The following is a 13,875-nucleotide window of genomic DNA, read 5'->3' on the forward strand; positions in this document are numbered from 1 at the left end:
CAGTAAGGGGAAAAAAGAAAATTGACAGAGGAATATGCAACAATTTTAAAATGAACGCGTATAGCTCCTCCCTGCAGGGGGGGAGGATGCTCATTCTGGTGAGGCCCACAGACACTTCACATTGCTGGGATTAACCTTCTTGTCCTGCCCTTACTGCAAGAGGACATCTCTGTGCAAACAGCTCTCTGACTGCACACATACATAGACCCCTACCCCAGGACAGCCCGTGGCCTGCTGCTGTGCTGAGCTGAACCTGCTGATGCATGGAAAAAGCCACAAATTTCTGGGATGAGCACAGACTCAATGAGGTTCCCTCGTGGCATAACAGGGACCCAGCCTGACACAAGCCTGTCTCCCATCGTGCCACATGCAGGGAGAGAGGAAATGACCTCCAAAGCAAATACTATACTGTGAGCAGGAAAAAAGAAAGCTGTGGGTTTGGGAACCTCCCTTGCAAGGTGGAAAAGTCACAGGAGACTGCAGTCAGTTGGCTGCACCCAAAACCACTGTTGGCAAAGGGCTACACCGTTGAAACCCAAGTAGGAGCACCACGAAGAATAATTCCTTACCTTTGACAGTGATCTGGGCTGTGGCTTCGATCATGCCGAGGGAGGAGATGGCCACGCAGGTATAGTTGGCAGACTGCATGATGTTATTCAGCTCCAGGACGTTCCTACCGACGGGCATCTCATCCTCTTTGGTCAGTTCCTCCACACCAGCCATCCACTTCACGTAGGGCATCGGAGCACCTACTGCCACGCACGTGAGGTTCACGCTCCCCCCAGGCATCACCTCGTGGTTGCTCGGAGGGATAGAGAAGCGAGGAGCAACACGCCGCACTGCAACAAGGAGGAGACAACTAGTAGGGTCACAGAACTAGCAGAGAGCACTCAGTTGCATTGCGGGGGTTCGCGAGGGGGGTTCAACATTTTTGCCTGTCTATCCCTCGGGACAGATAAAATGAAGTGCAAAAGCTGTTCACTGCTTTGCCAAATTGCACACACTTTGCTCTCCTTCCTTAGCCACTGGCATCTTATTAGAAGAACTCATTAAGGGATGGCTCAATCCATTCCCTCCAAACATAGCCTTTTGAAATCATATTACTAACATGAAACATTCCTCCATTTAAATTACATCCCTCTAATTAGAGAGCGTGCACAAATGCCAGTCACACACTCCCTCTGTGCAGGGCCCACTGAAGCTCTGCAAAACAGAATTACCTGCTCAATTTATTAGCTCTAAAGTAAAGCAACTCGTCCCCTAAACCTTGCAGGGTTTGGGCAGGAGCAGCGGAAGGGTTTCTTTCTGAATTAGCACACGTGTGCTGCTAAATAAAATATAATTCCTTTCAAAATGGAACTCAGGTTCTACCTCGGCTCAGTAAAAGTAGTCACCAGAGCTGCATGACATTGTCAGGGCCTGAACAGATCACCTTGCTGGGCAGGAGAGAACTAATCCTGACAGATGTGAGATCATATCCATTTTGACAGAAGAGAGCTGGGCTGGCAGAACCCTCCCCACCTTTGTGGCAGCACTTTGGGAGATGTATTCCTTCTTATTTCATTGCACAGCTTCTCTTCATATCAATCCCTTGCTGGGTATTTCATTCAAGACTTATTTGTAAGCAACTCTCAGCTACAATAAAGCTCTAAAGCTGCCTGCCATATGCATTCCCTTCAGGAAAATGACACCGAGAAATGAGACCCCTTCTTCAGGGTTAGTGTTATGGGCCTATTTAAGCAAGGGTAGAGAAACAACTGTGCTCAGTAAATCTTTGTCTCCTCTGGGCAAGCTCATTTTGGTCTGTAGTTAAAAAGGGAAGCTGCTTGAATGTGTCTCGCCCAGCAGCCGCGCTCTCCTCTAGCCTCCTCCACCAGAACGGCAGCCCCAGAGCATCAGCCGGGTTCACAACTGACCGGCTCCTGAGGAGCCTCTCCCTGCCAATTATGCTCCTCCATCAGTCCATCGGGCTGGTGGAGCAGCGAACAGCCGCAGCGCTGGGGGAAGGTGGAAATCGGGCAGGAGCCTGAGTGGTGCCAGCTCACAACACGTCGCAGGCACAACTGGCCCCACAGGTGCTGGGGGTCTGGGGGGACACAGCTCTGCTGGGCTGGCTCCTGCCACCGTGGCGTCTCCGCAGACAGTAAAGCTGCTGACAGCCCGGCGAGCTGCAGAGGTATCGGCTCCGCTTGCCAAGCTGACTCTCCCCAAATCAAATTTCACTAGTGCTCTCTTTGATGATTCATCCCCAAACCAACAGGCTTGCAGAAATAGACTGAACACAGAAGCCCCCACGCTAGCATGTACAACAGAGCTAAGACTTCGTGATAAATTAGACAATACTGTCAACATCGTGTGTGTACTACACATCATCTCGGTGACAAAACAGGGCTCATTAGCTCCTTACCAGCCAGGGGAAGGATAACTTCCTTTGCTTTTTTTTTTTTTTTCCCAATGTCTAAATCCAAAGTCTTGCTGGTTGTTTCTTTTAATCAATTATTAAGTCTCAAATCAATAGCTACATGAGCGATTGCCAGTGAGGCGTTACCTGACTGACGGGGCAGTGCTCCCCAAACGAGACAGAACTGAAAGTGTACTCAAGTGCTACGCAGTCATGAGAATACGGAGTTAACCTGATGGACATGGCAATGGTTTAACATGATGGCGTGTATTTCCAACCAAAGCATCCCAGCACCATTCGTTAAGAGTCAGGTTTCGTTTTCCAGTGAACATGGCGTTGAATTATTTCAGGTAGAAGCTGTTCAAATTCTGTCCCCATCCAAGGACCAAACCCACCCACCCACACTGTATTAAAATAAAAAAGAGCAAACTTTGAGGATAAAGCCATAGGTGTGCACAGAGCACTCACGCACATGCACCAGGCAAACAGGCTGGCAGGCACTGGAGGCCACTACAGAGTCAGAGAGAAAGCAGTGGGAGGGCAGGACAGGGAGAGGGAAGGTGCACAGGAACTCACGTACAGGGACATGGGAAGATGAGATTGAAAGACAAGAGGCCATGCAGGAAGGTCAGAGCCCAGCATGCACACGCAGATCTTGACTCCCAGCCCTGTGAGACCAGAGGCAGCACAGCCCGCTGCAGACTCCCCTGCACCCCGCACTGTGCCCCTGTGTCAAGCACTGCTTTCAGGGTGCTCCTGGGGCCACGCCGAACCCCATCAGCTCCATGTCTCCTTTGATGTGTCCTGCAGAGGCAGTGCCTGTGGGTGCTGCAGCTGGCTCTCTCTGGGGAAGCAGGCAGCTGACCACCCCCTGCTCCCTGGTGGGTAGCACAGGGGAGATTCACTTCCAAAGGAGCAGGGGGCTCATTCGGCAGCGCTTTGCAGGGCAAAAGGAAGGGCTGAGCCCCTTTGGAAGTGGCTCTCCCCTGTCCTACCCACAGGGGAGCAGTGGAGGTGGTTGGTGTGTTCGTGTGCCTAGGGAAGGGATGAATGACAAAGAAAACTCTCCTGCAGATCAATCCGTACAAGAGGGTGGGCAGGCTGCAGCGCCCCCGACCTCGACGCAGGCCATGCCTCCTGCACACTGCAGCCTGCGGCATGCCGGGAAGCTGTGCGGGGCCTCAGCTCTCAAGCCTGGCAACAGATGAGCAGTTAAACAGGCCTCTGTGGTGTATTTTTGCGACAGAGAATGGCTGAGCCAGCCTCCCCTCGTTAGCACACCGGCAGAGCTGCTAAAAATGGATGCCACGTGTAGGGGTCAGCTCTCAGCATGGGAGGTGGGAGGGGGTCAGGGCAATGCCTTCAGTGCGATATCTGGCCCAGACGACACTCTGGCAGGAGCACGTGTAAAGGAAGGGATGGGCTCCATCAGCCTCCCATCCTCTTGGGGGATAATTGGCAGCTTCTCGTCCCAGTCAGTACGGAGGGAGAAGGGGAGATGCTGTCAGTTAGCATTAGCGAGAGCTGGCAGAGCTCTCACAGCAGCTTGCAGAGCACCATCAACACATTCCTCAAGCTCAAGCCAGAGATTTAAGTCGCTTGCTTTTCTAGCATAAGAGTCTGGTAATAATTTAAATCAGTATAACTCCTCAAAAAGCAGCATTCTTAGAATGTCTGTCCAATTTACAAGTCAAATCACATGAGCTAGCACAGCCCATGATGCTACCTTAAGTGCTCCAGAAATTTTTGTTGTTCTTCATTTATTGCAGCAATGAAATTTCCCTTTTTATTACAATTTTCTTGACAAGAATTTGCAATATTTTTTTTAATCTTCTTTCTGGATAAAGATCAGAGAAGGTGGTTTGGAGGTTTTGCCAGAACAGCACAGGGAAAATTGCTGTGAATATTAAAATGATTTCAACGGACAATAGTATAATTCAGAGGTTTAGTTAAACCAGCAGACTATCAAAAATGAGATTCATTTTCATTCATCCCAAGAATAGGCATCGTAAGGGCTCTGTGCTGCTCCACTATTCAGCACACTTCCCCATAGAGAGCGTTCCCTGGGAAGTGAAGCGAAACCTTGGAGTGGTGAGCAGTGCAGCACAACCTGAGTCTGTGCCCTGGATCCCACAGGACAGGGGGAAAGGACAGCGTGGAGACTGGTTCCCCACTCACTGGGGGGACCACGGGGAGGAAGGAGGGGAGCAGGCAACACAACAAGACACAAAGGTTGAGATACGTTAATAATTCAGCATGCATTAACATGCACATTCCTTGCCCTGAGAGCAAAGAGCATGAATCGATTGCCTGGCTCCTTTCACCATGGGAGTGGCTGTTTCCTAACATCTCAGCTTCCCTCTGAGGGTGACGTTACCCCCTTGGAGAACCACAGACCCCCCCCCTCCCTGCTGCTGTCTGCAAGAGTTGTAGGCTCTGAGCTCCGGGCACGAGTGCTCACGGCTCACACACGAGTGCTGTTAGCCCCTCTCTCGCATGCTGAGACACTGCTGGCATACAGCAAGGCTCTGCTGGAAACACAACAGTGCCAGGAGAACTGCCCATGCTTCCAAAACGGCATGGTGCTGCTAGGGAAGGGGAAACCAAAGTGCTTTCCCTGCTGGCTGTCTTGGCCACAGTACAGCTGAGCAAGCTACAATGCTAACACCCCTCACTCTAGCTTGCAGAGATGTAGGGACCTCTACTTGCCTCCTCTTGCTTCTGGGTTTCCTTCCCACCGTGCCCAGCTGGCACCTAACTCTGGGATCCAGCCTCCCCCTCCTGACACCCCCATCGCAGGCTCGCTGGGTGCTGCCCCATGGTGATGGAGAGTTGTGCCCATGCTCTGCATGCTTCTCTGCTCCTCTCTGGGGCAATCCCAGCTGCTCTGGTCCTGCACCACTGTCCTGACATCCTCTCCCCTTTGCTCTTCCTCTGCACGAAGGGGCAGCAGTCTGAAGTCCCATCCGCTCTGAAGGAGGACCAGCACTGCCTGGGCTGTGCTGCTCCTCCCTGGCCCCCAGCACAGCAAAGGCAAGTTCGGAGGGCTCTGCTCTAACCTCCCGACTGGGATGAGTAGTAGAGAGTGATGCGGGGGCATATCTTTGAGAAGGTGACACTGCCCAATTTCTTTACTCCAGCCAGGCAAGCTGAAGGATCCTTGGTGCGCGGGGTGTGCTCTTGCCCTCGTCACACGGCTACCCTGCCCAAAACTCCCGCCTTCCTCAGGAACCACTTCTTCGGAGTCGGGAAGGAGTGAATTTAGGAGATATCCTCAAACACAATCATCGGTCTGCATGGTTTACTCATCTGTAGACACCTTTCATCTCTCCCTAGTGCTATCATTTTAAGGAAGGACTTCAAATGGAAAGGCAGTTGCTGGAGTCTCACAATCTATTGACAGAATCAACAGCAGGAGAGGAAAAATTTGAACCAGAAAAAATGCATTTACAGTCTAATCTTGTGCTCAAACAATGCTGTACTATTTATGCTCCCAATGCATCCTTGAGTGCTGACATTTTATAGACAATTTCCAAAACAGGGCCTTGCCATTTTTGGATTATATTTCAGCTATAACTTTTAGGTCTAATTATTTGCGCTGACAACCACATATAAAAGAGGATGTATCATTATAGTGGTGCAGCACTGGAGACACATCAGCATTCAGCATACTGACATACTAATAGCAAAGTAAGGGAGAGCAAGATTGTGGAGCTATACAATTTGCATTCACTCTCTGAAATTTCTCTGATGAAAATAACACAACATTAAGGAGGGAAATAAGAGAAAAGATCCACTGTATCAAGATAAAATAACTCGTTAATAAATAACCTTGTAGCAGTCACAGAGCAATAATTAAATGCATGGGTGAGCAGTACACAGTTTTAAGTAAAGCTGGAAAAATATAAGATGTAATTATCAGTGCCAAACAAATTATAAGCACGGCAAATCCCAATGGAATATTTAGAAACTAATTTCTGGCTTCACATTAAATATTTGTGTACGTGGGTATTTTTGGTGGGGTGGGAAGGAGGAGTCAACACAAAGAATGAGAAATTATCCGCTCCCGCTGGCTTATATCCATTCTCGGCTGACTCCCCTCAGCTAAACCATGCGGCTAAAACGTTTAAGTGCCCTGTCAAAGGTTTATTCTCCAGAGGTGACCAAGCCATCACAGCAGTGCTCCAAATTCACTGAAATCTTGGAGGCTTTGGGCCTTGGCTTTAATTTCTTCTCTTTTCTTCCTTGTTCTCATTTTTCATCATTGTCTTGGGCTCAGGTAATTTTATCCTCTACGAAATCTATTTTTAGAGGGTAAACAACAAGGGCCCCGTGCCTCAGTACAACCTAAATGAGAGCACGTTCCAGGGAGAGAAACGGGAGCAAAGTTAGTGTACTGGAACAACTGCTATGACAACTTGTTAAAACTTGTTCTGGCGATGATTATAAGATCAACTCGTGCAGCTGCCTGATGGCATGTGTGAGAGGAGCCAGGGTCTCTTCCCTGTGCCACCTGGGAGCAGCGCCGGGCTGAAGAGCCGCTGCGAGCATCCTTCTCCTCCAGTGCATGTGGAGGGACAGACTCGCACAGTACCTGTTCGGTGAAGGAGTCGTCTCTGGAAACTAGCTCAGGACTTCTGCCAAAACCACCAGCTCTCCTCAATATGAAATCATGAGTGCCTCAAGCTAGGTCTGGAGCTAGATTTAATTTAAAAGCTGGAGTTGCCTTTCAGTATTGTCCTTTATTCACCTCTGGCTCTCTGAGGGCAGTGGGACAGAGCAGGGCAAAGCACAAATCAGGTTTTGCTGAGTGGCTACGAGCTCCTGCACATGTCACCACGGGCCTCTCTGAGCCATCCTAGGCAAGGCTGGGGCCACTGCCAGAGCTCCCTGCTCTCCCGCCAGCAAGAGAAAGACCCAGCCCCAGGGAAGAAAGGAGAGGCAGATCTGCTCATGCAAAGGGCCCTTGTCCGAGCATGGAGAACTGGCCACCCCCAGAGCGGGGACTGCCGAGGAGCAGGGAAGCTGCCTCAGCACGAGGGCCTTGCATCTCTCAACCAGCTGCTCCTGCTCCCCGTGGCATGGGAGGGCAGCATCTTGGGTTCTTCTCCAGCTGAGATCAAAAGTAAGCTTTTTGCCTCTAGAGAAAGTTAAAACTTTCAAAGCTACAGGAGAAATTGAGGAACCCACTCTCCCTAACAGATGGTGAAGGGACTTGAGATCATTCTGATCTCCGCTTCCAAAGACTGCTCTTGATCTCTGGCCAGAAAGCAGCAGCAGTTTAGAGGTGTTAGACTGGCACCTAGCACAGGTAATGGGTTAGAGGAGGACCCCACATACAGTAGCATGCACTTCCCACCCTACCTTTGAACAAAACCGGCCTGGCTGGCATTTGCATGCAAAATATATTCTGTGCATTTTAAATCTCAAGCAACAAAGGCATGCAAGCAAAGTATCAATGCCATCACCAAAGTCACAGCAAACAGTAAGCAGATTTCGTCAGGCACACTGTGGCCGTGCCTGGAAGGGAGCCAGAGTCTGTAGGGCCCCCTCCCCTTCTGGGGATGGCTCTCCTCTCCCTACTGGAAAAGTCCCATCTGACGTGGCGTACTGTAGATGGATAAGAAGTGAAAAGGACCAACCTTCTCGCTGATCTGAGAGATGAAAGTTTGTTTTGTTTGATGGCAGAGTGCGATGAAGATGAGGAGGGAATAAAAAAAGACAAGGAAAAACACAGAGAGTAAAAACAGGCCAAGCTTCATCTGTCCGCACACCACTGAAACGACAAGACAAGACTACAGAGGTCAGCCATGACTTCCCACCGTGCACACACACCACTCCATGTCATGGACAAGAATGTGCCACACTCGCACTGCTCTGGCCTGGAGCAGGGCCAGCCCCTCTGCCTCCCTGACCCGTTCACCGCTCGTCAAGGCAGGGTGGAGGGGACCACACGTCCCACACGTACTCACATGGAGGGTGCTTTGGGGGCGGCCCCACGCTGAGCCAGATGCTGGAAGCACAGACACATCTACATGTGCAAAACACTCATGCACACGCACAGAGCAAGGGACTCCAGCCATCACACAGACTGACGTGCTCCCACACACCCACTCCAGCTACAAAGATGATGGCAAAGGCACTTTAAACCCATTGACCACACACTGGGAAGAGCATATACGTAGATCCGAATTTTATCAAGTATGAAAGAAATGTTCCAAGTGGTGAATGGAAAATCTTCTACCACGAAGAGCTGCTCCCCCTCTCCAAACAAAGAGCTAAATGCAGCAGAGAGGTATTAGGCAAGTGACAGACATGCGCAGTTTCAGCTGGGCTCAGTTTCGGGAGAGCCTTATTGGTACACTGTGCTGTGAGTAAGAGATGGACAAGAAATCAGAAGGACAAAAACACCCAGAGAGAATTGAGCAGGTCCCAGTTTTTGTTCCTGCGGGAGAGACAGTAGAAGGTTAGTTGCATTTTCCTTAAAGACAAAGGAGATCTTATTTCTCTAGCAGGAGTGACCTCACTTCAGCTACAGATCTGTGGCGTATCAGCTGTAATCGAACCCTCGCTGAGAGAATACAGAAGTAGATTTGATAGTTAAAGACTGCTTATGAGTCACATTTTTGATGGGGGAAGGAGAAGGTGGGGGGAGGAATTTGCTTTCCAGCAGAAGCACTGCAAATTAGAGAACAGCATGTGGCATTATACAGTGCAACAGTACAGTCAGCCATTTCCAGCAATTAGAGGACAGGATTTTAACCAACACTGACATGGTACAGACCAGGCAACAAACTGCCAATAACAGCTACAACAGTGGCCTACGAAGTGTAATGAAGCTTGCAGGAGAACAGCAAAACAGTTGTTTACATTTCTTCAGTTGAACTGATACCAGGGGACCAGAACCAGCCAACTCGGAGCTTAACTGGCCCATAAGCGAGGGCCACATCCAGTGAGGACCCACACCCAGACACCCTCAAAACAAACAGTCCTAACTTAAGGCCCAGGTTTCCTCTGGCCTGCTTCAGACGGGATTTACCCCTTGGTCCACAAAACATTAACATAAGGCTCATTTAATCCTGTGAGACCCTGTGATGGGAGGGAACCTCTTTATTGCTGCTCCCAAGCCACCACTTTATTTCCTAATCTAATGGAGCATATCACATCTGCACGGCCTCAGCAGACAGCAAAGGGCTTCAGCCTTCTGCTCAGCCCTTCCCAACAGGGAGGATTTGTTTCCTGCCCTTGCCCGGGAAGGACAGTGCTTCTGGTAAACCAGGCGTACCCATGAACGGCTGCATTTTTGGAAAGTTTCACTAACATCTCAATAGGGCAACACAGACTCCAACTGCTGCAAGCGTGGACCAACCTGCTGCACCCCTTGGGACTGTGCAACTGAACGGCGAGAGGCTGGTGAAGGGTGTAAGACTGGGCAACGATGCTGAAACAGCTATGGGAACACGCGTCCCTGCTGCAGAAGCGCAGCAGCTGCAGAGCCTCCCCCTGCCTGCCCTTGGGAAGGGCTGATGGCCCCCAGCCACACCAAGGGGACTTGCTGTGGTGCCGCTTGGTCTGCCCACAGGCAGGGAGAGGGTGCTGCTGCAGCTGGGGAGCAGCCAGGAGTTTTGTTTTGGGGAGCCTGGCAGGGATCACACTGCATCAGTGTGCCTGGACAGGAGGCGGCTCTGGCAGTGGCTTTCCCCACGTGTTGACACTTCAGATTAGAGTTGGAAAGGTGAGGAGCCACATGTGAAACACGTTAATTCAAACAGATTACTTTCTGGTCTGTCAAACAGGAACAAGTTTGGGGCCTGCTATTTGTCACTAATTGCTGGATTATCTCTTAATCTCTTATTATATTAGTGGTTTATGGGGAATAAAAACCAGTAGTAGGCTATTTTGGAACAGCTGTAAGGGAAGAGGGAACACCTGGGCAGAAAGTTCTCTCTCCTTTCCCTTCACTTAATGCTTAAACAGCTGCTGCTTTATCTGAGATAAACCTGATAAAAGGTAAATTTAAAGTTTCATCTCCTTACAGATCCCATTCACATACTCGCTTATCTCCAGTTCTCTATTGATGTCACTCCTAAGCTAAGCAGCACACTTTACCAACAGGTTTTCTGCTTTTTTACAAAACAAATGATTGATTAGTGACAGCAAATAACATCTACCCCCCATGTAGGGACAGAGGATTTAAGGCTGGGGTTACCCAGAGTATCCCCTGTGCAGAATACCACAGCTCTGTAGGCACGCTAGCACGGCCCCACAAACCTGAGCTGCCTGGCAGCTAACTTAAACATGCCAGTCTACGTGCAAGACAAAGCAAGTCAAGTCACAGCAGAAATGCCACCAGAGGATAGCAAAGTCCAGAAGGTATAAACAGGGCTTCTTTTGAGATCCAAGTTGAAACAGCAAAGAAGCAAAGAGCGAGGCCGTATCAGAGATGCATCTGCCAGTCCCGACTGTCAGATGGCTCCAGCACTCTGTCGGCAGAAATTCCCATGCCGATTGAACTTGGCGTTTACCCTGCCACAGACATGCTTGTCTTATGCAGCAGCAGCAATACTCTAACCACAGCATCTTGTTGCAGAAAGAATGAGTTTAGGCTTATGGGAGGCTCTGCTTTTGTGTATTCTTGGGCATTAGCTCCCTGAAACAAGGCAGGGAGCTGTGGCCATGGTACGAATGCACAGGTCTGAGAGTTTAGATCACTAGCTCAAACAAAGGAACACATTTCTAAAGCTCTTCAGAGTGAGAAGCTAATACTTTCCTGAAAGCAACAGGGAAGTTCATTATCCCAATTGGCTCTGCAATTCTGCTGGGAACTGCCAGCGTCTGTCCTGTGCTGAACACCCTCTGGTGCTATGCAAGGCATTAGTATAAAGGCAAACCCAGACACTTTGGAAACCAAAAGACACAGAGGTTAACAAAAACCCGGAGAGGGATGAACCTGTTCCTGCTTATCTCCAAAAGCACATCTTGTGTCTCAAGGACTCCACATAAATCAAATTTCATCCTTTACAGCTTTTAGAAGTATAGAGGAACAAAAGGACAGATTGTCTTTTTTACGCCAGATTACATGAGAATAAGACAACCTCCCATTGTATGCGATGAACAATGTTCTCATGCCACAGTGATGAGTATATTCCGTCCTAGAGAGGCAGACAGGATGCTCAGGGCGCCCAACCATCCTTTCCCATTCATAGTGCACACACATGCATGCATGAATTCAATTAAGAGCAGAAAATCTCAGAGCGCCAGAGATGGATTTCCTAACCCTTTACGCAAATGGATATGGGAGGGAACGGACATTTAATCGGCACAGATACGCGGGCCTAATTGTTCTACAGACATCTATGCGGGTCATGTGGGGAGGAGGGGGAAATAGGTTTCCAAGTCCATTTCTGTATTGCATTATCATGCATTGAGCCACCAGCCACTCTCCTTCTGTTTTCCATAAAGGTCATTTTACAAATAATCAGACTTGAGCCTCGCATTGCACTTTTAACCATCAAAGGACTTTGCAAGGAATAAAACTGTTAAGCTTATTTAGCTGAGTTCTGTAAAGCACATTGAAATCTTTAGATGAAATGTGCTAGCAGAGGACAAAGAACTATTATTTATTAAACCGTGATCATTATAATCATTACAGCATAGCAAAATGCTCATAGAAACACTGACGGTGAACACACTTCACCCCAGGAGGAAACATGACAAAAATATTCATAGTAATATATGGGGAAGAGAAAACTTGGCAGAAACCTCTATATGCCTCTGCAGGTCTGAAGCCGGCCAGCTCCAGTACAAGGATACACACAGTCACAGCAGCACGAGCCACAGTGCTGACTGAGCAGCAAATGTCTGCTGGTGCTGAGTGCTGCGCAGCTCTGGCCATGCCACTGGCTGCGCTCACCCCGAGCCTGCTTACAACTAGCCAAGGTGCATCTGCCCAAACTATAGCTGCTCTGACTTTGGGTATAGCAGTAGCTTCAGCATGGAGCAGCACCCGGGGGCAGAAGAAATATAGTTAAAAATACTGAAATCCCATAAAAAGGAGTGCACTTTCTTCATCAAAGGGTCATTGCTTTGTGTTGCATTGCTATACTGCAGCATTATCTTGAGGTCAGGACTGCGCAGAGCGTACTCAGGGAGATCATGGCCTTTCAGACCCGTAGCCCTCCTCAGCCATGTACCAACTGCTGAGGGGTAGTTACTCTGTGGCCTCTATCGCAGCCCGTTTTTGCTTCTTCTGATGGTCCAGGGCAGACATCTGTCTGAAGCAGCAGTCTGGGTCATCCGGTCTGATTCAACTGCCCGTTCATGTTTCCTGTCATCCAGGCATCTCCCTTGCAAGTCTCGCCAGTCTCCGCTTGTCTGTGATTGCTGCCAGGCCCTCAAGCACCGGCAGTGCCCCTCTTTGGTCAAGTAACGTCACCCCCATCAGCCCTGACGAGAGGCAGGTTTAACAGAGCACACTGCCAGAAGTGTGCATATAGCTGGGTTGTTAACAAACGTATTCCCTGTTATTTAGCCATTTTTCAGACATCCCCAGCTTTGGTCACTGACTGTTTGACCACTGTCCTCAGCTTCTACTCTTCTCCTGGCAATACCCTCGAGCTTTGACTGCTGTTGCTACTTTAGCTGTTTTAATATTACATAAGCAGAAAATGTCCTTTTTAAAGGCTTCAAGTCTTGTTGCTCCAGGCCCATGTCAGTCATTCAGAATTATTATTATTTACACAAGGTCCCCGCTGCTGTAAGCATCGTATAGCCGCAAGTAGCCATTTCAGTAAGCTCCCTCCGTGTCTGAGCCTAAGCTACTGCCAAGTCCCCAAGTGTAAAACCCTGCGGAGTCCAGAGAATCGCTGCTAGGGACAGAGACACAATCCTAATTTCATTTTGGGTGATGGCTCCTTAGTGAAACTTGGCAAATAAAACTTCAGACTCCAAGCAAGTTTCCCTGCTGCCAAATGAAATACTAGCCTGGCCTTTGAAAAAGCAGATCAAGAAAGCACAGATTTTTGCAGTAATACCATTTCTATTTACTGCAGTCTGATTTACTAGTTTGCAATTTGGGGACAGAGAAGACCATTCAGTTTAAACGGTCTTTCTTTAAAAGCAGCTGTGCAGCTGCTTCTCTACAGTATGTGTAGCATTTTGGGCCAGGGAACTTGCTGCACTTGCCCCACTGGACCGTTCCTTGAAGGCCTGAAAAGCAGCACTTAAGAAGTGAAAACTGGGGAGCAGATTTCTCATTTGATGGGAAGTATGCAGCCAATGGTCCAACAAGTACTATTCTAATAGCAACTGCACTGCTCACTGCTGTAAGCAGCACTGGGGAACACACCTAGTGAACTCCACAGTGTATTAATAAGGATATTCTTATACACTGTCTTCCTGCTTATCTGCTTCATTGAAGTAGGAAAAAAAATGCCACATGTGGAGAAAGAGAAGGGCAGAAAAAACATTTGATA

At 49.0% G+C, this 13,875-nt stretch overlaps 1 protein-coding gene across 1 annotated transcript in view; it reads right to left on the bottom strand.

Annotated features, from left to right (window-relative positions):
- The window catches only part of PTPRF (protein tyrosine phosphatase, receptor type, F), a 304,224-nt gene that overhangs the window by 75,469 nt on the left and 214,880 nt on the right, over positions 1-13,875 (bottom strand). Inside the window, exons 8-9 of the mRNA XM_009332537.1 lie at positions 8,044-8,055; positions 570-839 (exon numbers count right to left, since the gene is read on the bottom strand). Coding sequence (XP_009330812.1) covers positions 570-839; positions 8,044-8,055 — 282 coding nt within the window. The remainder of the gene's footprint in view (positions 1-569; positions 840-8,043; positions 8,056-13,875) is intronic.

The sequence above is a fragment of the Pygoscelis adeliae genome, unplaced genomic scaffold (genome assembly GCF_000699105.1).
Source record: "Pygoscelis adeliae isolate BGI_AS28 unplaced genomic scaffold, ASM69910v1 Scaffold449, whole genome shotgun sequence".
In the NCBI taxonomy this organism is placed as follows: Eukaryota; Metazoa; Chordata; class Aves; order Sphenisciformes; family Spheniscidae; genus Pygoscelis; species Pygoscelis adeliae.